Here is a 23,652-nt window from a genome sequence, read left to right on the forward strand (position 1 = left end):
CATGAGCACTGTGACCCCCTGGAGAGATGCCATGGTTTGGCTCCAACTTTCCCCCAACATTAACGTAGCCTATATCTCAATGCCCTGACGATACCCGCCTAATTGTGATGCTGTATCCATGCCCCCCCCCCCGCCAAGACAGCTCACAACAACAGCGAGCGTATGAGATCCGGAGGGGGTTCGCCTGTGCTGCACCCCCTAACCGTTTACGAACAGAGGGCATTGGACCTCGCTGGGGGATCCGCCACCCGGGAGGTCGCGCAATGTGAGGTTGGAGGCGCAGAAGCGAGACAACCTTGCATGCTCCCCCCCCCCCCCCCCCCCCCAGCCCATCCTCTCTCCCCTCACACTCTGCCCACTGGACCACCCATCCTCTCACCCCTCACACTCTGCCCACTGGACCACCGTACACCCAGCCGAGCGTGTCTAACAAACCCCGTATCATTCTGTTCCCCAGGGGCAGCCACCGAACGTCCGGGACAGTCTCGGCCAACACAGCGCCGACCATCCGCAACGTCACCCGCACCCAGGGTCGCACGCCAGAGGGTGGCAGGAGGTCGGCCAGGAGGGCCATCCTCTCATTCCAAAGTCTGGAAGGGGTCGCACAGAGGACGGACAGAGACAATACTGAGGGCCACAGGACGGACAGTGATGATAGTCATGGCTGTGCGTTGCCTGAAGGTCGGGCCATGAGCCACGACAGTGACAGGGACAGGACGGAGTCACCCGGTGTGGAACAATACATGGGCCGCGTGCGCCCTGCGCCGGGCCATGAGTGGGACCAGGACACACCGGACTTACTAACGGACGAGGACCTAGAGCTTGCGGCTCTGCTATCTCCCACACCATCCACCATCGCAGAGACACTCACCTCGATTGGGCAAATAAGTGATGAGGCTCCTGGGTCACGGTCTGGTGTGCACCACACAGCCGAGCCGGTACAGCAGGTGGAGGTCGGAGCAGCTGAGGGGCTGGAAGGTCGGAGGGCAGCCCAGGCCCAGCATCCAGCTGCCGCCCAGACGGTTCCCGGGTTCCTGGATGTACTTGACCCACCCGGAAACCCGATGCATGTGGAATCCCAGGGACACAATAACGGGATGAGGGCCATCTTCCAGCAGCTGCAGACGCAGTTGGAGACGTCCATCCGCGTCCAGGAGCAGGAAGTGGTGACGCTCATCGCAGCCACCAAGGCCGACACCGCACGGGTGGCGTCCGCGGTCGAGGCAATGGGTGAAACGGTTTTGGTCATTGGTCAGGTTCTGCAAGGCGTCGGGCTTCACGTGCACGTGTCATCCATGGCCCAGGAGAGGGCTGCCGTCTCACAGGCAGCCATGCGCCAGAGCAAAAACGACATCGCCGCCACGCTCCGGGCCCTGGCCGAGTCTCACCGGGCCATGGCCCAGTCCCAACAGGCCACGGCACAGTCCCAGCAGTCAGTCGGGGAGAGCATCAACCGCCTGACGCACGTGCTGGATGGCATCACGCACTCACAGGTTGAGGTCGCACAGTCCCTGGCGGGAATGTCTCACTCCCTGGACTCCGTCTCTGCGATCGTTCGGACCCTGGTCGATACCGTTGCAGGCCTCCAGGACTGGCAGCGCCAGGTGTCGGTGGGATGACGGGGCACGTCTCCGATCGCACCTCCGTCCCACAGTGCGGCCCGGATGCCACCGGGCTCCCCGATGGAGGAGGAGGTTCTGGGGCCCGCCCCATGAACTTCATCACAGTGCGTCCCTGAACACTCGGCCTCCCCCCGTTCCGTCCCTGGCGCATCTGGTGGGCAGCGGGCAGAGCAGGGTGGCACCAAGTCATCCAGCACGCCGCCGAGCAGCCTGGCCCATCGAGGCCGGGTCGCCCCAGGAAACGAATACCGACGGGGAGCCATGTCGCAGGGCGTGATTCTCAGCAGTCCGCCTCCACTCCCGCTGTACCATCTGGGGATAAACCTAGCCGTAGTGGTAGGGCCCGTAAGGCAAGGAAGTTGCACACATAGTAAGTTGGCACAGTTGCAGGGCACAGTTTAGTTGTAGGGGCTAGGACATCTGTATGTAACGTTCACTATTAAACTCACTGTTGCACCTAACTTGTAAGACTGTGCTATGTCCGGTGCCACGGGGCTCCTGATGGTGACTGAGTGTCACTGGGGTTGACAAGCAGTTCAACGTCGGTGCCGGGTGTGCAGTCCTTCCCCCCCCACCCCCCTCCCACAGTCGGACACCGTAGTCCTCGGCACTTCGACGCCAGCTACCCCACACGGGCACGTGATCGAGTGTCCGTGACGAACGCAGTGACCACCGAGATGGATGGTTCAGCTATTGCCATGAGTCAGACTTTGTCTAACGAACCTGAGCTCACAGTTCATCGCAGAGCGGGCTGTCACCATTCAACATGGCACTGATCACACCCGCTGACACAGCCATCAATGTCGTACCATACCGAAGTGCAATAATGGTCAGGTGATGTGGAATTGGAGCCGTGTACGCGGGGGTGGAGGGGGTGTGGTGGTGGTGGGGGGGGGGGGCTGTGTGGTGTCCGTGTGCACGACTGCCGATGCAAGTGGTAGTGTTCAGCGAGCCCCTCCCATGCGGTTGCGGCCACCAACATGTCGCATGCCCGCTGTCCTCGCCGGTGCCGTCATGCAGCCTCCTGGACATTACCAGCACCCGGGTCGTGTCTGTGTCCTGCACCCAACGCCCCACCCTGCTGCATGCCATCCTCCTCCACCTCCTCCTCCTCATCCTCATCCTCCTCCTCCTCATCCTCATCCTCCTCCTCATCCTCATCCTCCTCCTCATCCTCATCCTCCACCTCATCCTCCACCTCATCCTCTTCCTCATCCTCATCCTCATCCTCCTCCTCATCCTCCTCCTCTTTGTTAGCGTTAGCACCACTGCCATCGGCTTCTCCCTCTGACTCCTCCACCAGGGCATCGCCCCTCTGCATAGCAATGTTGTGCAGCGCACAGCATACCACAGCAATGCGACCGACTCTGTCGGGCCGATACTGCAGGGTCCCTCCGGAGAGGTCCAGGCACCTGAATCGCATCTTCAGCAGTCCGAAGCACTGCTCCACCACAGCCCTGGTTGCTGCATGGGCCTCGTTGTATCGGGTCTCCGCATTGGTCTGAGGCCTCCGTATCGGCGTCATCAGCCATGACCTCAAAGGATAACCCCTGTCGCCCAGCAACCAGCCCCTCAGCCTGGAGGGGGGGGGGGGGGGGGTCCCTCGGACATTGCGGGGTTGAACGACTGCGCACGAATGTAGGCGTCATGCACACCCCCGGGGAACCTTGCGCACACTTGCATGATCCTCATGTGGGGGTCGCAGACCACCTGGATGTTCATGGAGTATGTCCTCTTCCTGTTAGTGAACACTTCCCTGTTGCCTGCAGGCGGGCGCATGGGGATGTGAACACCATCGATCACTCCCTGGACCATCGGTATCCTTGGCGAATCCATGCGCTCGTGCTTCCTGATGTGCTCGGTCCTCGGGGAATGTAATGTAACGGTCCGTGATGGTGAACTGGGCGTCGGTCATGTCCTGGATGAACCTGTGATATCCCAGATAGGTCCCCGCTCGGAGCCTGGAAGGAACCGGTAGCGTAGAAGTTTAGGGCCACCGTCACCTTGACGGATACCGGTATTGCATGTCCTCGTGGTGCGAGGTTTGCCACGAGGTGGCAGATATGTGCAACCGTCTCCCTGCTGAACCGTAGTCTCCTCCTGCATGTGATGTCCAGTAGGACCTCGAACGACATTCGGTCACGGTACACCCTAGGCTTTGATGGTCGCTTGTGGCGCCCTGGCTCCACCATCAGTGGCTCCTCCTCCCCCCCCATGCACTTCGATATCAGTGCCCGCATCCTGTGCCTTCCTCACCATTTGGGGGTCAATGTTCCCCTCGGCAGCCCCCTGAACATACCGGCCATGAGTGCCTGTGGCCTGCGCGGTGACGACCGGCCACTCCGCGGCCATGCCCTCTGCTGCAGCACAGCCCCTGCATCTGCATCCACTGTGGGATGTCGCTGTCGACACTGCTGGATGGCCAACTGCAGTGCAGCGGCTCCAACCACTGCGGTGAACATCGCTGTCTGGTTGGCATACATGGTGACCTGCAGAAGGGTGGTGGGGGGCAAATAAATGATATGTTACACGGAGGTTCTTCGACACCTCGGCAGCCGGCTGCCATGGGATACCTGTGTGCCCCGGTGGCCTGGTTGCGCTGCTGACACGCGGCCAGCCTAACCCCTGGTCACTGTCTGTGTCCGACGGTCAGTTAGCACCGTCCTCCTCACCAGTGTGCCAGTCGGCTCTGCCCATCAGCCACATGACAACCTGCGGGCGTGTCCTCGTCACCATCCTGCCATGGCAAGGTGGCTGACATGTGGCGTCCACGGATGGACGACCCCCTCCACTCCCTCCCACTCCCCTCCCACCTCCACTAACTCGCTCCCTCTCCCCCTCCCACCTTCACTCACTCCCTCCCTCTCCCCTCCCACCTCCACTCACTCACTCACTCCCCCCCCCCGTTCGCCGCAGCGTTCTCGGGGAAGCCTTCCCCAGTCTGCGCAGACTCTGGGACAGTCCGCTCACCCACCTCTGTGCTCAGCGTCAGCCAGCACGACTGGCTGACGACTGTATATAGCAGGTGTGAACGGCGACGGCGTGAACTGGGGTCACGCCTTCGGGACTTCGGCCCATCCGGGCTGGAAAATAGCGGGGGTACCGGAGAATCGCCATTTTGGGTGTCTCGGGCGATTCTCCAGCTTGCGCCACACGGACCCCGACGGGACCGATTTCGCCTCTTGGGAGAATCGCGGGAGTGCGTCGGACTGGCGTCGCGTAGAAAACTGGCGCGGCCAGCGATACTCGCAACCAGTGCGGCCTCGGAGAATCGCGCCCATAGATTCACCACAGTGCAGAAGGAGGCCATTCGGCCCTTTGGGTCTGCACTGACCCTCCCTAACTAGGCTCATTCCCCCACCCTATCCCTGCAATCCCACCTAACCATTGGACACTAAGGGGCAATTTAGTGTAGCCAATCCACCTGACCTGTTTGACTGTGGGAGGAAACCGGGTCACCCGGAGGAAACCCATGCAGTCACGGGGAATTAGAACTCCAAAGAGCAAAAGAGAAGGAAACCCTTGAATTACAATGAGAGGCAGAAGATGGAAAATGTGAACTGGAGCGAGAAATCAGTGAATGGTAGATAAGCATGATAATGATTCAGATTTAACTCCTTGTTTTGATTTGGCAAGGAATATTCTCCCAGTGCTCAAATTCAGTGAGGAACGAATTGAAATGTATTTTGTGTTCTTTGAGAATTGCAGAGGTACAATGACCATAGGAAAATTGGATGGTTGCCTTGGAAAGCGCATTCATGAAGAAAGGGTTAACAGTATATTTGTCTCTTTCAGATATGTAATCTAGTCATTATGATATCATGAAGAATGCTGTTCTGAATGCATATGAGTTAGTTCAGGAAGTTTACATGCAAAAACTTCAGAATTTAAAGAAGAAACAGAATCAAACTTTTTGTGGGATTTGCTAGAGAAAAGGAAATCAATGGCAGAATTTCCTGGTGCCACCAAAGTCAACAGACTTTTGGCTGGCTTGCCGCATTTGCCGCGTTGAGACCCATCATGGAGAGGCTGGAAAATTTCAGCCGATATTTCAGCGGTTATATAATACTACAATTGCTGAGCAAGATTTTGAAAACCTTAGAGAGGTAATGCTAATGGCAGAATTTGAAAATTGTGTCTCTTTAGGAATAGCAAGGTCCATCGAATAGCTGATGCTATGAATTGTCTCACAAATATATGTGGTGAGTAGACCACTGTTTGCAAACCTACACAGAAATTGAAGATATAAAAGATCAGATAATGAATAAAATACTGGTCACAGTGAGTAAGATAACAATGATGAGAAATATTCAGATGTAAAAAGAATAGTACTGTACCATAAAATTACTTTCCTCCACGGATTTACCAGAACCTATACAGCTGTACTATATATGGCTCGTAACCTCCAAGCTCCAGAGCAGTATAACTGGGGTTACCCCAAAGGTGTGTCATAGAACACTATACTTCAGCTCCCCAGTGGAAGTTCCCATTTAAGGATTGCACAGCAAAGGCCTGGGAAGGTCAAACTTTCAATGGGTAACAAACTTCAGATGGTTCCAACTGTGTTACATCAATAGATACTCAGAAAGAATTAAAACAGCTTCTAGCTTCTGGGTATCTGTAGTACTTACCCACTCCGGCCCATCACAGGACATCCCCCCCCCCCCCCCCCCCCCCCCTCCACCTCCGCCCACCACAGGACATCCCCCCACCCCCGCCAACTCCGAGGGCAACTCTCTCCTGACTGTATACCACTGTGCCGCCACCTCTGCTGGTTCTATCCTGTCGGTGAGACAGGACATGCCCAGGAATGGTGATGGTGGTGTCTGGGGTATTAAGGAATGCTGATACCCTAGCAGAGGGAGACAAGACACAGTTTAAGTTAGACACAAGTGCAGCAATTTTAGTTCTTCCTGATGCTGAGCCGTGTTTGGAGAAACGTTCTCTTCAGCCATCATGCAAAAACTACATTGGCCAGGGGCTTCAGAACTCACCGTCATAGGACAACTGAGTCAACGGAATCCGAGGTGAGGTAGCCAATGGGATACAAAATTGGCTTGATGACCGAAGCCAAAGGATGGTTGTGGAGGGTTGTTTTTCAAACTGGATGACTGTGAACAGTGGTGTGCCTCAGGGATCGGTGCTGGGTCCATTGTTATTTGTTACATATATTAATGATTTGGATGAGAATGTAGGAGGCATGGTTAGTAAGTTTGCAGATAACACCAAGATTGATGGCATAGTGGATAGTTAAGAAGGTTGTGTAAGATTGTGTAAGATTGCAACAGGTACTTGAACAATTGGGCCAGTGTGTCGATGCATCGCAGATGGAGTTTAATTTGGATAAATGTGAGGTGATGCATTTTGGTAGATTAAATCAGGGCAGGACCTACTCAGTTAATGGCAGGGGGTTGGGGAGAGTTACAGAACAAAGAGATTTAGGAGTACAGGTTCATAACTCCTTGAAGGTGGAGACGCAGGTGGACAGGGTGGTGAAAAAGGCATTTAGCATGCTGGGTTTTATTCGTCAGCATGTTGAATGCAGGAGTTGGGACATCTTGTTGAAGTTGTACAAGACATTGGTGAGACCACACATGGAATACTGTGTTCAGTTCTGGCCACCGTATTATAGGAAGGAAATTGTTAAGCTAGAAAGAGTACAGAAGAGATTTACGAGGATGCTACCAGGACTTGGCCTGAGTTATAAGGAGTGGCTGGATAGGCTGGGACTTTTTTTCCCTGGAGCGTAGAAGGCTTAGGGGTGATCTTACAGAGGTCTATAAAATAATGAGGAGCATAGATAAGGTAGATAGTCAACATCTTTTCCCAAAGGTAGAGGAGTCTAGAACTAGAGGGCATAGGTTTAAGATGAGAGGGGAGAGATACAAAAGAGACCAGAGGGGAAATGTCTTCACACAGAGAGTGGTGAGCACCTGGAATGAGCTGCCAGAGGCAGTTATTTTTTCCTTTAAAAAGCAGTTAGACAGTTAAACTGGGCAGCATGGACAAGCTGGGCCGAAGGGTGTTTCCATGCTGTAAACATCTATGACTCTAACCCTTCAACATAGAGAAAGAGAAAAATCACTGCAAGCTTATATCTGGTTCTGAACCAGAGCTGTTCACTCTGTACTAACTTGCATCTGACTTGCAGAACAGAGGAACTGGAAAGCCGAGTAGACCAGCCTATAAATGTCAGAGGGGCGTTTCCACGGCTGGTGACAGGACTAGGAAAGCTGAAGACAGCATAGCATATCGCACCACATCCTGAAACAAAGCCAGTGTATCTATTTATACCCAGAAAGGTTCCTTAGCCACTCTTACCAACAGTAAATAAGGGAATTAACTCCATGTTGAAGTGAGAGGTTAGTTCACCTGTGACAGAGCCAACAAGCTGGTCTCAGTGCCAACACGCACCAGATCTTTCAGAATTTGCATACATCATTGTTTCTCAACCTTTTTTCGATCAACCCCTGTTTACTGAATGGCCGACTACCACGCCACATTCACAAAAGATTCTCCATAATGACTTTTAAAAAGTCACACTCATTGTTGCCACTTCTGTATTATTGAACATAAATTTGTAAATTGAGCTGCTGTTTTACCTTAAACAACAGCTCTACCCTGATACATTGCGAAGGGGTGTAACTCAGGATTATTTGATTGTTTTATTTTTTCACACCCATTGTTAGCATTTGGAACATTGCGTGCCAGCGCTGGAACAATTAACAGGCTCAGTATTGCAGTTTTAACAACGTTGTGTTCACCATTCAAAACCTAACACGACCTTGGATAGGAAATTAGGAAACTTCAACTTCAGAAACAGGAGTCCTAACTGCTGAACGAAAAACACGATCAGACAGAATGTCAGTGGACGCCTGTCAGTACCATTTCCAGGTAATTATGTAACAGACTGAAAGCATGCTAGAAAAAAACAATGCTGGGCACAGCTCAGCTGGCAAATATGCAAAATGTGCAGACACATTCCATTCCATACACATACAGCATTTTACCAGCCATCTTAGGCGAACAATTCAACTCCCAATAAAGGTAGATGTAAAAGTCCTTGCTGTGGAGGAAAAAGATTCAGCTGATGGAGTCCATGTACCACACGACAGAGACGGATGCTTGGGGACGAGTACCTGAGAAGAGGGGGTGGATAGTGGCAGGGAACATGATGAAAAAACGAAGCATCCTTGAAGGACAAGAGCCCTGGTATGGAGAGACAATTTGGAAGTGGAACGAATGGACAGAGGAGCTTGTAGGGCTGGAGGAAGCTGTAGGTCCAGCTTAACTGAGAGGATGATAAAAGACGCACGGGGTTTGTTCGTGACACACTGAAGTCAAGAAATAATATAGATTCTGACGCTGAACACAGTAGCAGGAAATAGCACCCAAGAGAATTTTACAGGTCTCTGACTCCAAATTGCCCAACTATATTCTGGCCCAGAGAGGCAAGGAAGTCCATGGCACCGACTTCTGCATCAGCCTTGCGCGGTCATACACTGTACTGCAGTGAGAATTTACCTGGAGAGAAAATGGTAAACATGATCAGGCGATATTTGGGGATCATTTTGGTGACCTTTTGGCGACCCATCCTCCACTATACGGTGACCCATTTTGAAAATCACTGGCATAGATCTTACGCAGCTGAACAAAGCAATCAAACCTGAAGTTCATTCTATGTCATTTATGAATGAGAGCTTAGCAAAATTTGGAAAGCGTTCAATTTTCACCAAGCTAAATACAAATAGTGTTTTGTGGCAACTATCCCTCTATGACATGTCTAAGTTGTTCACAACTTTCATTACAGCGTTTGGGAGATTTTATTTCAGTAGAATACCGTTCGGCATAAGGTTAAAACTTTAAAAGTTCGCTGATGATTGTACAATGCCCAGCATCATTCACAACTCCTCAGTTACTGAAGCAGTCCATGTGCAAATGCAGAAAGGCCTGAACAACCTCCAGGTGTGACTGGAAAAGTGGCAAGTAGCATTTGTGCCACAGTAAAAGTGCCAGGCAATGACGATCTCCAAAAAAGAAGAATCTAACCATCACCCCTTGACATTCACTAGTAGTACCATTGCTAAACACCCCCCACCCCCACTGTCACGATCAACATCCTGAGGGTTAATATTGACCAGAAACTGAACTGAATGAGCCATATAAATAGTGTGGCAGGAAGAGCAGGTCAGAGACTAGGAATTATGCGGTAAGTAACTCACTCCTGACTCCCAAAACCTGCCCACCATCTGCAAGGCACAAGTCAGAGTGTGATGAATTACTCTCAACTTGCCTGGATGAGTGCAGCTCCAACAACACTGAAGAAACATGACATCATGCAGAACAAAGCAGTCCGCTTGATTAGTACACCATCCACAAACAGGATTGGGAGATCCTACTCTTTCAGATACAGATGAATGGAAAGCATAAACTAGTTGACTATGCATCCTGTTCAATGACAGACTGAACTGGGATATGCAGTGGTAGAGAAAAAAGTATTAGCTGCCGGAGGACCTTGATAAAATTTTGCAGATTATATTCTTGGTCTCCACTTCAAGATAGAGTACAAACCTTTAGCGTCACTCTTAAATTCGAAGCAGTCAGCAAAAGTGTTCCACAAGTATGATTCAGACTGTGGATGGTGTAGGTTTGATACAAAGCCAAAATATGTTCCCAGAAAACAGCAGACCAGAGTAGAGGCTTTGTCCCAGTGGCAAGGTTTGAACTAGGTGCTGTAGTTCTTGTTGAAGAGGTAGAAAGCTTTGCATCAACAGCAACCAGCAACAACTCAGCAACTCAATAAAATCAGCAATACGCAAAAATCTAATCAAGAATGTGTTTAGGTCAGAGCGTAATGCATCCATAGATTCCAAAGAATCCCTACAGTGCATAAGGAGGCCATTCAGCCCTTCGAGTCCACATCCACCCTCCAAAAGAGCACTCTACCTAACTCACTCTCCCGCCCCATTCCTGTAACCCTGGCCAATCCACCTAACTTGCACATCTTTGGACTGTGGGAGGAAACTGGTGCACCTGGAGGAAACCCACGCAGACACAGGGAGAATGTGTAAACTCCACACAGACAGTCATCCAAGGCCGGAATTGAACGTGGGTCCCTGATCCTGTGAGACAGCCATGCTAACCACTGTGCCAACATGGCACCATGTCACCATCAAAGGATGGCGAGCATTCATGACACAGAATCCCATTCGTAGACAGTACTATGAACAATGGGTTAGTCCCGTGTGAATTCCTCATGGAGAGAAGACTGAGGACTAAACTCCCAACTATCCCGCACACAATCATACTGCAAGTACAAGATGACAACTTGGACAAGGTGAGGGAGAAAGAGGATAATTATCATTCCAACCAGATGTGGAACTATGGCAAACATCGAAAAATTCGCAACCTGCCAGACCTCCAGCCAGAACAGCCAGTTTGGAATTGAGACCAAGCTCATTATGGACAAATGATTGACCAGACAGATCCATGATTCTACCCCATCCAAACAGACAATAGTACAGTGACACAGAAGAGGTGTGCACTAATACTCAAACAGAAGCAACTTTTGACACAGTCAAATCAGTCATCTGGTAAATCGAACAGAGCAAAGATGTTGCATTCATCTACCATTCCAGACGACTACCAGACTGGTGAACCTGATTTGTTTATTAATTCTCCTCCTGCTTATCAGAGCCTGTGATATCACCTGCAGGACTTACATTCCCAATCTCCTCCTAAAGAGCTGAGATTTGGGTAGACTAGTGATATTACCACAGTGGTTGTCCCTATTAAAAATAAATTCAAGTCAGAGACTTGGTGGGAGATGTAGAATAACAGGGAGAATCAGAGATTTGGGAACAGATGTAGCATAAGCAATTAATTATGTGATATGCTAATAAGACACAATACATCATAACAGCAAATGATGCAATGTCTGATGAACTTGCTTTCTCTCTTTTGGACATCATGGCAAGGAAGCCATTGTAAGATGTTTCTTAACAAAGTTTAAATTTTCACGATCTCAGCAGACTCTACAAATATTCTGCGTCGGCACAACAAGGCCAAAAATATTATAAAACAAGGACTTCCGGTGGTGACCATGGAGTGAGTGGTCGCACATTTGGCAGCTCCCGCTTGTAGTGATCTCTACCACTGTATATATGAGTGTGCGAGCATTAGGGGATGTATGACAATACCTGTATTACAGGTTTGCTGGTAAGCCCCTGCCGGCTAGCTCCGCCCCCAGGGAGCCGTATAAATATGGAGGAGCGGGCTAGGGGAGGTGCGGGATATGGGCCACAGACTGGCCTAGGGAGGTTATGCTTGATCGGGAGGGGGGGGGGACCCTGACCAGGCCGGTCACGTGGAACGTTCGGGGACTGAATGGGCCAATCAAAAGGGCCCGTGTGTTTGCGCACTTGAGGCAACTGAAGGCGGACGTGGCCATGTGCAGGAGACACATCTGAAGGTGGGGGATTAGATTAGGTTAAGGAAGGGATGGGTTGGGCAGATGTTCCATTCGGGATTAGACTTTAAAACGATGGGGGTGGCAATCCTGGTCAATACGCGGATGGTGTTCGAGGTGGGGAAGATAGAGGCGGACACGGGGGGGGGTAAATTTGTTATGGTTAGTGGGAAACTGGAGGGAATGGCTGTGGTATTGGTAAATATATATACCCCAAACTGGGATGATGCTGAGTTTGTTAGACGGGTGCTGGAGAAGATCCCGGACCTGGATTCAGATCGACTGATTATGGGAGGAGATTTCAACACGGTCCTGGATCCGAGGCTGGATCGGTCGAGTTCCAGGTCTGGGAAGATATCAGCTATGGCAAAGGAGCTGCGGGGGTTTATGGAGTGCATGGAGGGGCGGATCTGTGGAGATTTGGGAGGCCAAGGAGTTTTCATTCTACTCCCATGTGCACAAGTTGCATTCCCAGATGGACTTCTTTGTGTTGGACCAAACGCTGCTGGCTGAAGTGGTGGATGCTGAACATTCAACAATTGTGGTGTCAGACCACGCCCCGCACTGGGTGGACCTGCAAGTCAACAAAGAAAAGGCCCAGGGGCCAAAATGGAGGTTGGATGTGGGGCTGTTAGTGGAGGAGGAGATGCGCAAGCAGGTGAGGGAGGCCATTCAGGGATATATACTCAGGGATGACACAGGTGAGGTCTCAGCTGGGGTGGTGGCTCGGGAGACAGATTTTGGCGTTTTGGCCTTTGCCTCCCTGTGGCCTGGAGACATATTTTGTTGGGATGGAGGGACTCGGAGCCTCCAAAGTCGGGGATGTGGGTCAGTGACATGGCAGGGTTTCTCAGGCTAGAGAAGATTAAGTTCACCTTCAGGGGTTCAATATAGGGGTTCGCTCAGAGGTGGCAGCCGTTCATCGACTTCTTAAAGGAAAACTGACTGTCAGCAGGGTGGGGGTGGGGGGTGGGGGGGGGGCATGGCAGTTAAGAATAAGAATCTAATATATGGGTAGCTAGGAGTTAGGGTGGGGGGGGGGGGGGGGAGTTGGGTATGCTACTGGGGGTTTTTTGCGTGTGTCAGACCGCTCTGTTGATTAGAATGTTAAAATGTTAAAATTATAAATGCCTCAATAAAATTTTTTCTTTAAAAAAATTTATAACAAACCATTGCTGTATAAACAGAAGAGTATGAATGAAAACAATGCCTATCACACCAAGAATTACAACTTACAATTAGAGATCTCACGGCAGGACGGAAAAAGGTAATTTTGTTCTCAATTCCTTTAAATAGTGTTTGTTTATCATGTTTATAAGGTGCACTGAAGTAGTTTTCTTCGTTGTCAGTGTGAAGATAATTTAATACATACGACAGGCCAGTTGTTGGAGTGTCAGCAATCTGAAATTGCCAAAACAAATATGTAAGCACACAAAAATGAACTTGCAATTTTGAATATCTATAATTTGTCTGAAAATATTTCATTTTGTAATTGTTACAAGTACATCTGCAAGGATTCTGATACCAATTACGGGGCTAGGTGTGGAAAGAATGATCTAGAGATTAAATTGGTTATTATTGTTACCTCAAACCTCTGAGTTCCAGTATTACCTGGCACATGAACTTACCTTAACCAGCTCTCAGACCCACAATATTGAAACGTTAAACATTAGGTGCATCGGGCTAACAGGTGGATGTTGCTTTAAGTTGTACCTCAACACCTGCAGACAGTCTTTTTTTAATGTATTTATGGATGTGGGCATTTATTGTTCATCCCTAATTGCTCGAGAAGGTGGTGGTGAAATACCATCTTGGACTGCTGTACTCCATGTGATATAGGTCCACACACAGTGCTGATAGGGAGGGAGTTCCAGGATTTTGTTCCAGTGACAGTGAAGGAAGGACAATATGTTTTCAAGTCCAGATGGTGAGTGGTTTGATTGAGAACTGCCACGTGGTGGTGTTCCCACGTACCTGCTGCCCTCATCCTCCCACAATCTAGATGGTAGAGGTTGTGGGTTTGAAGATGATTCCTAAGGAGCCTTGGTGAGTTTCTGCAGTACATTTTTCAGACGGTACACACTGCTACTACTGTGCATCAGTGGTGGAGGGAGTGAACGTTTGTGGAAGGGGTGCCAGTCAAGTGGGTTGCTTTGTCCTGGATGGTGTTGAGCTTCTTGAGTGTTGTTAGAGATGCACTCACCCAGGCAAGTGAAGAGTATTCCTAGTGTTTGACCTTGTCCTGGTAGCCACAGTATTTATATGGCTAGTCCAGTTTTTCCTGGTAAATGGTAACCTCCAGGATGCTGATAGTGGGGGATTCCTCAGTACTAATGTAATTGAATGTCACGGGGCATTGGTTAGATTCTCTCTTGTTGGATATGGTCATTGCCTGGCACTTGCATGGTGTGAATGTTACTTACAACTTGCCAGCCAGGTCTTGCTGCATTTGGACATGGACTGCTTCCTTAGCTGAAGAGTCATGAATGGTTCTGAACATTGTGCTACCATCAGTGAATATTTGCACTTCCGACCTGATTATGGAGAAAAAGGTCATTGATGCACCAGCTGAAGATGGTTGTGTCTAGGATACTGTCCTGAGGAACTCCTGCAGTGATGTCCTGGAACTGAGAGGATTGAGCCCCAACAACCACCACCATCTTCCTTTGTGCCAGGTATGACTTCAATCAGCGGAGAGTTTTCCCCCTGATTCCCACTGACTCCATTTTGTCTAGGGTTCCTTGATGCCACACTTGACTAAATGCTTCCCTGATATCGAGGGTAGTCACTCTCACCTCGCTTTTGGAGTTCAGCTCTTTTTTTCGTGTTTGAACCAAGGCTGGAATAAGGCAAAAGCTGAGTGACCCTGGCCGAGCCCAAACTGAGCAGCTATTGCGGCTGAGCTGATGTTTGAGAGTAGACTGGTGGGGCGGCAATTGGCTGGGTTGGATTTGTCTTGCTTTTTGCACACAGGACATACTCTGGCAATTTTTCATATTGACGATGGAATGTGTTTTTCAGTCCAGGTTAATGGACTGTGGTTTTACTGGGGAGGTCTCTGGGGAGTAAATGTGCTTTTGCAGCCTGCAGAGATCATTTGTGTTTTTAGCTTAGGGAGCTGAGGTCGTGGCTGGGTGGAGCCCAGAAAGGCAGAGAGGCAGGGAGTTTGGAGAGGTTGATGTACCATCGATTGTACGCGAGGCGAGTGATTTACCAAAGTCTGGCTTTAATTGACTAGAACACAGCTCTGCGATCGTCTACAGTGGAAAGGGACGATCGTCAGGCGTCTGAGCATTTATACCTCATTAATAGAGGCGTGGTTAACTCAGCCTCTCGGCCAATCGGTCGAGAGGCACATGACTGACCAGGGCCAATGGTAAGCCGACGTTCTGGCCCAATGGCAGACGAGTATGCAGATCATATCACCACATTCACCCCTTACGGAGAAGGAAGGCGGGGGGGGGTGTGTGAACGAGACCCAGGGTGGGGGGGGGGGGGGGGGTGGGGGGAGAACTGGTGATATGAGTAGCCGTCGGGAAAATAATTTTCTCTCCGTACCCTTATCGAATTTGGGGGCTTCCCACTGGCCCAGACATAACGATATTTACAAAAAGAAAGTCCATGGGACTGTAGAACTCTAGAAGGATTCGATCAGTCTTTTGGTGGTCCTTGACGTCCTGGCCGAGCGCCGCAGTGGAGGAGTTGTCGTCGGATCGGCTGATGGTCCTGCTGATGTCCTGGAGTCCGGGAGCGATAGATTTCGAGTAGTCTCCGTCACCTGAGCTGGCCGCGGAGACGCCATGGATGAGGGATGGGGAAGCTGAGTGGGGTGCTGGGGTGAAAAAGGGGAGGGGGGGTCTGTGGTGAGGGGGGCGCACGCCGGCGGGTGCCAGGTCCCGGAGGGAGACCGTGTCCTGCCGACCGTCGGGGTACTCCACATACTCGTACTGCGGGTTAGCGTGGAGTAATTGGACATGCTCCACCAACGGGTCGGACTTGTGCACCCGCACATGCTTCCGGAGCAAGATGGGTCCGGGGGTGACCAGCCACGTCGGGAGAGGAGATCCGGAGGACGACTTCCTGGGGAAAACAAGAAGACGCTCATGAGGTGTCTGATTAGTTGCAGTACAGAGGAGTGAGCGGATAGAATGTAGGGCATTGGGGATCACTTCTTGCCATCGGGAAATAGGGAGATTTCTGGACCGGAGGGCCAGTAGTATGGTCTTCCAGATGGTACCATTCTCCCGCTCGACCTGTCCGTTACCCCGAGGGTTATAGCTGGTCGTCCTGCTAGAGGCGATGCCCCTGTCGAGCAGGAATTGACGCAGCTCGTCGCTCATAAATGAGGACCCCCGATCGCTGTGTATATACGCGGGGTAGCCGAACAGTGAGAAGATGGAGAGTAGGGCCTTAATGACGGTCGATGTGGTCATGTCAGGACAGGGAATGGCGAAGGGGAAGCGGGAGTGTTCGTCAATAACCGCCAGGAAGTAAATGTTGCGGTTGTTAGACTGAAGGGACCCCTTGAAGTCAATGCTAAGACGTTCAAAAGGGCAGGATGCTTTGATCAGGTGTGCGCGCTCGGGGCGGTAGAAGTGCGGTTTGCACTCGGCGCAGATGTGGCAGTCACGGGTTACTGACCTGACTTCCTCGATGGAGTAGGGCAGGTTGCGGGCCTTAATGAAGTGGTGTAGGCAGGTCAGCCCTGGATGGCAGAGGCCTGCGTGGAGGGAGCGGAGGCGGTCTATCTGCGCGCTGGCGCAGGTACCGCGGGACAGGGCTCATTGAGCTTCCCAGGACGATACAAGATATCATAGTTGTACGTGGACAACTTGATCCGCCACCGTAAAATCTTGTCATTTTTGATCTTGCCCCTTTGTGCATTATCAAACATGAAGGCTACTGACCGTTGGTCTGTGAGGAGGGTAAACCTCCTGCCGGCCAAATAGTGCCTCCAATGTCGCATGGCTTCGACTATGGCCTGGGCTTCCTTTTCCACAGAGGGATGGCGGAGTTCGGAAGCCTGGAGAGTTCTGGAGAAGAAGTCCACGGGTCTGCCCGCTTGGTTCAGGGTGGCCGCCAGAGCTACTTCTGATGCGTCGCTCTCGACCTGGAAGGGGAGGGCCTCGTCGATGGCGCGCATCGTGGCCTTTGCGATGTTCGCTTTGATGTGGCTAAAGGCCTGGCAGGCCTCCGTCGACGGCGGGAAGGTCGTGGTTTGCATGAGGGGACGGGCCTTGTCCGCGTAGTTGGGAACCCATTGGGCGTAGTATGCGAAAAACCCCAGGCAGCGTTTGAGGGATTTGGGGTTATTGGGGAGAGGGAGTTCCATCAGGGTGCACATGCGTTCGGGGTCGGGGCCTATCACTCCGTTACGCACTACGTAGCCGAGGATGGATAGGCGGTCGGTGCTAAACACGCATTTATCCTTATTGTACGTGAGGTTAAGGAGTTTTGCGGTTTGGAGGAATTTCTGGAGGTTGGCGTCATGGTCCTGCTGGTCGTGGCCGCAGATGGTGACATTATCAAGATACGGGAAGGTAGCCCGTAATCCGTACTTGTCGACCATTCGGTCCATCTCCCGTTGGAAGACCGAGACCCCATTTGTGACACCAAACGGAACCCTAAGGAAGTGGTAGAGGCGCCCGTCAGCCTCGAACGCGGTGTACAGTCGGTCACTCGCGCGGATGGGGAGCTGGTGGTAAGCGGACTTAAGGTCCACAGTGGAGAAGACCTTGTATGTCGCGATCTCGTTTACCATGGTAGAAATACGGGGAAGAGGATACGCGTCCAGTTGCGTAAACCGATTGATGGTTTGGCTATAATCGATGACCATCCGGTTTTTCTCCCCCGTCCGGACCACCAGCACTTGGGCTCGCCAGGGGCAGTTGCTGGCCTCGATGACCCCTTCCGTCAGCAACCTCTGGACCTCGGACCTGATGAAGGATCGGCCCTGGGCGCTGTACCGTCTGCTCCGTGTGGCGACGGGTTTGCAATCGGGGGTGAGGTTAGCAAACAGGGAGGGAGGGTCCACTTTGAGGGACACGAGGCTGCAGACAGTGAGGGGGGGTATAGGGCCGCCGAATTGAAAGGTCAAGCTCTGCAGGTTGCACTGGAAGTCCAGTCCTAGGAGTGCCGGTGCGCAAAGGTCAGGGAGGACAAGGAATTTATAATTTTTAAAAACCTTCCCTTGGACCGTGAGGTCCGCGATGCAGCACCCGGTGATGTGGACGGAGTGCGAACCTGAGGCTAAACCGATTTTGCGTGTTACGGGATGGACAGGGAGCGCGCAGCGTCTTACCGTGTCAGGGTGAACGAAGCTTTCCGTGCTCCCGGAGTCCAGCAGGCAGACCGTCTTGTGGCCGTTGAGGTGGATCAGCGTAGTCGTTTTGGCGAGCGTGCGTGGACGAGACTGGTCGAGTTGAACGGCCGCGAGCCGTGGAGAAAATCCGTCGTCGCCGTCCGATTCGATGCTGGAGGGACCTTGCGTGGCAGACCTGGAAGTCGGTGGCCAGGAACCACATGTGAGGTCTGTTCCCCAAGATGGCGGCGCCCAGTATCCGCACGTGGGGTTGGGGCCCCAAAATGGCGGCGCCCAGGACCCGCACGTGGGGTCGGCACACCAAGATGGCGGCGCCCAGGAAGCCCACGTGGCCGCTGGTGGCAGAGCTAGCGTTGCCGGCGCTGCGAGCTGATTAGGTGAGGCGCGCAGGCCGGCTCCAGGAGGCGAGCCGGGTGCATCAGCTGTGGGGACGCGCAGGCCGGCTCCAGGAGGCGAGCCGGGTGCATCAGCTGTGGGGACGCGCAGGCCGGCTCCAGGATGCCGGTTAGGTGCATCAGCTGTGGGGACGCGCAGGCCGGCTCCAGGACGCCGGTTAGGTGCATCAGCTGTGGGGACGCACAGGCCGGCTCCAGGATGCCGGTTAGGTGCATCAGCTGTGGGGACGCGCAGGCCGGCTCCAGGAGGCGAGCCGGGTGCATCAGCTGTGGGGACGCGCAGGCCGGCTCCAGGACGCCGGTTAGGTGCATCAGCTGTGGGGACGCACAGGCCGGCTCCAGGATGCCGGTTAGGTGCATCAGCTGTGGGGACGTGCAGGCCGGCTCCAGGCCACCGGTTAGGTGCATCAGCTGTGGGGACGCGCAGGCCGGCACCAGGAGGTGAGGTAGGTGCATCAGCTGCGGGAGGAGGTAAGGCGCGCAGGCCGGGTGCGGGGGCTGGGGGCGGGGGGAGCAGAGTCGCGCTGCGGCAGGCACGGACTGGGAGGGCCCGGAGTGGCGAGCCGGTCGGGCGCCGGGGCCCAGGGGCGGCGGGGAGAAACGTGCGGGGCAGGCCGGCAGAGGCCTGGAGGGGCCGGGGAGGTGCGCTTGTCGGCCCGCGAGGCGCGAGTCGGGAGCGGCTGGAGGGGCCCTGGGGGAGAGAGAGAGGCATACAGGCCGTTCGCAGAGGCCTGGGGGCGGGGGGGAGAGTGCTGTGCAGCTTCCAGAAGCGCCGCAGCCAGCGTTTTGGCCTGGCAGACCGTGGAGTAGTGGCCCTTCTTCCCGCAGCTCTTACAGAGGGCGGAGCGGGCTGGGCAGCGCGAGCGAGGGTGTTTAGCGTACCCGTAAAAGTAGCAGCGGGGCCCCGCGGATTTATCGGGGCGCCCCGCGGCACAAGCCTGAGGGAGGCCGGGAGCGGCGGGTGGCGGGTGGGAAGCGTGCCAGGAGGCGGCCTGGCCAGGGTCATAGGTGCGAGCGCTTAGATCTGCGACCTCCAAGGAGGCGGAGAGAGTCAGCGTCTCAGTTAAACTGAGTTTGTCTCTTTCCAGCATCCGCTGGCGGATCACGGGAGACAGCATCCCAGCCACGTAAGCGTCTCTGATGAGTAGCTCCATGTGCTCTGTAGCGGACACCGCTACACAGGCGCAACCTCTCCCCAGGGCATAGAGGGCCCGGGCGTATTGGTCTAGAGACTCACCGGGGACCTGTTTTCTGGTGGCCAGCAGATGTCGAGCGAATACCCTGTTGATCGGTTTGATGAATTGTCCTTTTAGCTTTTGTATAACGTCATCATAATCCGTTTCCTCTTTGATTATTACGTAAGCGTCAATACCCACGCTGGAGTGCAGGACGTGCAGCATCTGTGCCCCGGTGGGGGGGAGGGGGGGGGGGTGGTTGTAGATGCTAGGAACCCTTCGAGGCAAGTCAGCCAGAGTTGGAAAAGTTCTGCAGAGTTCGGAGTTTGCGGGCTGATGCGGAGGCATTCAGGCTTGATGCGGAACTCCATCTTCAAAGTCGTAGTCAATTAAATTGATGTACCATTGATTGTACGCGAGGCGAGTGATTTACCAAAGTCTGGCTTTAATTGACTAGAACACAGCTCTGCGATCGTCTACAGTGGAAAGGGACGATCGTCAGGCATCTGAGCATTTATACCTCGTTAATAGAGGCGTGGTTAACTCAGCCTCTCGGCCAATCGGTCGAGAGGCACATGACCGACCAGGGCCAATGGTAAGCCGACGTTCTGGCCCAATGGCAAACGAGTATGCAGATCATATCACCACAGAGGTCTGATCTGAGATCGTAATACTGGGCATTAAAGTCCCTCACCGAGAGTACATTCTGCACCTTTGCCACCATTGAACACAAATGATGTTCAACATGGAGGAATACCAATTTATCAGCTGAGGCAATTTGGTAATCAACAGGAGATTTCCTTATCCATGTTTGATTTAATGTGGACAGAGTTGATATTGAGGAATTCCAGAGCAACTCCTCCTAGCCACATACCACTGTGCCACCGCCATTTCTGCTGGGTCAGTCCTGACTGTGGAGGAGTGCATATCCAGGGATGGTGATGGTGGTGCCTGGGACATTGTCTGTAAGCTATGATTTCATTGGTATGACTATGTTAAGACGTTCCTTGACTAGTTTGTGAGACAGCTCTCCTAATAATTGCAGAAGCTCCCATGTGTCAGGAAGGAGAACTTTGCAAGGTCAACGGGGGTTTCTGTTGTCACATTCACTGCATAGACCAATTTCATTCCTTTGAGACGTTTTAGCTGTTTGATATACAACTGAGAGGCTTGCTAGGTCACTTCAGAGGGCATTTAAGAGTTAACCACATCACTACAGATCTGAAATCACATGTAGGCCAGACCAGGTGAGGATGTCAGATTTCCTTCCCTAAAGGACATTAGTGAACCAGATGGGTTTTTATGATAATCAAGAATTCCACCATCGGCCGTGGTGGGATTCAAATCTTGGTCGCCAGTACATTACCCTGGGTCTCTGACTAACAACCCAAAGTCAATACCATTGCACCACTGCCTCCCTATATATGTGGAAATACCATTGGATTTGGTTACCAGGGAATAGGGATGGGGCATTGTCAAGCACATTCCTGCACCAGCACAGAAGAAAGTTGCACTCAGTTATCACTGAGTCGGAGGAAGAAAAGTACCAGTGTTTCTGATCCTTGGTGTCCAACAAGCCTTGCTGAAAGTGGTTCTTGGTTAGAGACAAGATTGAGCTCAGTTGTGATGCCTGCTATTATCAAATAGCTTGCCAAGAACACTCACTGTTAGACTCATACTTGAAGTTACTTGTGAAACTTTATCAGATACTAAAATACAATTAATCTTCTGTAGTTGATACACTTGCAAAATGGTATTATTGTATTTTAGACTTTTTAGATTTGCTTTTCAAAATGTTATTTATTTTTAACATTTCTCTTTCGCAGGAAGCTAAAGGTTGAAATGTTTATTCTATGTCAATTGGTGCAGGAGAACACAAAACAACCTCTGACGAACAAGATTTAGAGAGGCAATATAAACAATGGGATTGCAGACGTTAAAAAGCTTTTTTTAAACTTGAAATTTGAATTTTTTTGATAAAACCAACCCTACCAGTCTTTACAAAGTGCACTTTATACAGGATGCTCCTTGGAAAGAAAATCCACGATGACTGAATGTTGCTAAAATATCATACATTCTTCCAAGGACACCACAATGTGTTTGCACTAGAGAGGGTGCAGAGGAGATTCTCCAGGATGTTTTCTGGGCTAGTACGGTTCAGCCATGAAGAGAGGCTGGTTGGGCTCTGTCCAGCAGAGAAAGCCCAGGGAGGACTTGGTTGAGGTGTACAAAATTATGAAGGACACAGATAGGGTAGATAGGAAGAAAGTTCTCCTCTTGGTTGAGGGGGTCAATAACCAGGGGACATGGATTCACCCAGAGGGTGGTGGGAATTTGGAACTCTGCCTGACAGGGTGGTAGAGGTAGGAACTCCCAACATTTAAGAAGCATTTCGAGAACCACTTGAAACACCATAGTGCACGGACCAAGTGCTGGAAAATGGGATTCGAATAGATAGGTGCTTGATGGCAGGCGCTGACACTATGGACCAAAGAACCTGTTTTTGTGCAGTAAAACTCAATGACATTATGACTGTTTCCTCCTGGCACGGGTGTAAAGTCCAAGAATGCACGTTATAAAGGACTTGTGTAAACAACACACCTTTTTCACGAAACGAAGGGATCATAAATTCTAATCAATAACTAGGGTCTTTCTGAGATATAGGTGTTTCTGTGTAGATGCTATAGTTCTAAGGGGCTGGTCGCCCGGATGCAGCACGGAATCTTTACAAACTTAAATTCAGCAGTGGTTTTCATAATACCTGCACATCCAAAGGCATCTTCAATCTCATTTTCTCCGCCGCTTGGCTCAGTACCTCAAACGGAGCGTAGATTTTAATGATTTGATTTTGTTCCTTGGGTTTGTTGTCATCGTGCTCCATCTCGCCGTTCCGCAGCGTCTCCGCCTGTTGTCTGTCAGGGTCGGGATCCAGTGTGAGCCCAGCCCCTTTCACCTCCCTCAGAAAGTCCAGTGTCTGTCTGGAGTAAGGCTGGACAGTGTTCTTCTCACACACCAGCACATAGTCAATCACCTGCAGCTCCTTTTCACTGCCCATTGCCCGTCTGGATGCTCCCTCTTTCGGATGTTAAATCTCAACCAGGTATAAGCAGCAACAGGAACGATGAGAATGTGAGCCCCAGGCAGAAGCTAAAAGACTGGCACCTGCACTCTGCTCACTGTGCATATTTGAGAGAGACGCACATGCGCAGATTTGATCTGATCTTGCCTAATTTAAAGGCTTGGCTTTAACTGATGGGCAGAGCAGAGAAATCAGGCGGGAGAATTTTGAAACCTTCCTGAGCAAGGACGGTTTGGGTAATAACTATTATTGACGCCACGTTGCCAACGTCTCCCCCCAAATCTTCAGCATTATGAAGTCCTCGGAGTTCTACATATTTGCTCGCTCGTCCTGTACTACCTTCCTGTCAGCTATCCTACTGTATGATTGTACAATTTTGCTGTGCAGAATAGGCTTCAAAGATCATGAGGGGATTCTCTGACCCCCCGCCGGGTCGGAGAATCGCCGGGGGTCGGCGTGAATCCCGCCCTGCCGTCCTCCAAATTCTCTGGCCCCCCAAAAATCGGCCTGGCGTGAATCGCACCGCCTGCCTCAGAGAATGGCGGGGTCCGACGCGACTCAATGGGCCCCAGGGCTGCCCAAATTCTCTGG

The 23,652-nt window shown here is 51.8% G+C and overlaps 1 protein-coding gene across 3 annotated transcripts in view; it reads right to left on the reverse strand.

The window, feature by feature from the left end:
- LOC119977639 (anoctamin-1-like) overlaps nt 1-23,148 on the reverse strand; it is a 103,286-nt gene extending 80,138 nt beyond the window's left edge. For all 3 annotated transcript variants that reach the window (XM_038818792.1, XM_038818793.1, XM_038818791.1), the window contains exons 1-2: nt 22,744-23,148; nt 13,327-13,491 (exon numbers count right to left, since the gene is read on the reverse strand). In XM_038818792.1, the coding sequence (XP_038674720.1) occupies nt 13,327-13,491; nt 22,744-23,037 (459 nt within the window). In that variant the 5' untranslated portion in view covers nt 23,038-23,148. The remainder of the gene's footprint in view (nt 1-13,326; nt 13,492-22,743) is intronic.
- Nucleotides 23,149-23,652: the final 504 nt, after the last annotated feature.

The sequence above is a fragment of the Scyliorhinus canicula genome, chromosome 14 (assembly GCF_902713615.1).
Source record: "Scyliorhinus canicula chromosome 14, sScyCan1.1, whole genome shotgun sequence".
NCBI classification, from domain to species: Eukaryota; Metazoa; Chordata; class Chondrichthyes; order Carcharhiniformes; family Scyliorhinidae; genus Scyliorhinus; species Scyliorhinus canicula.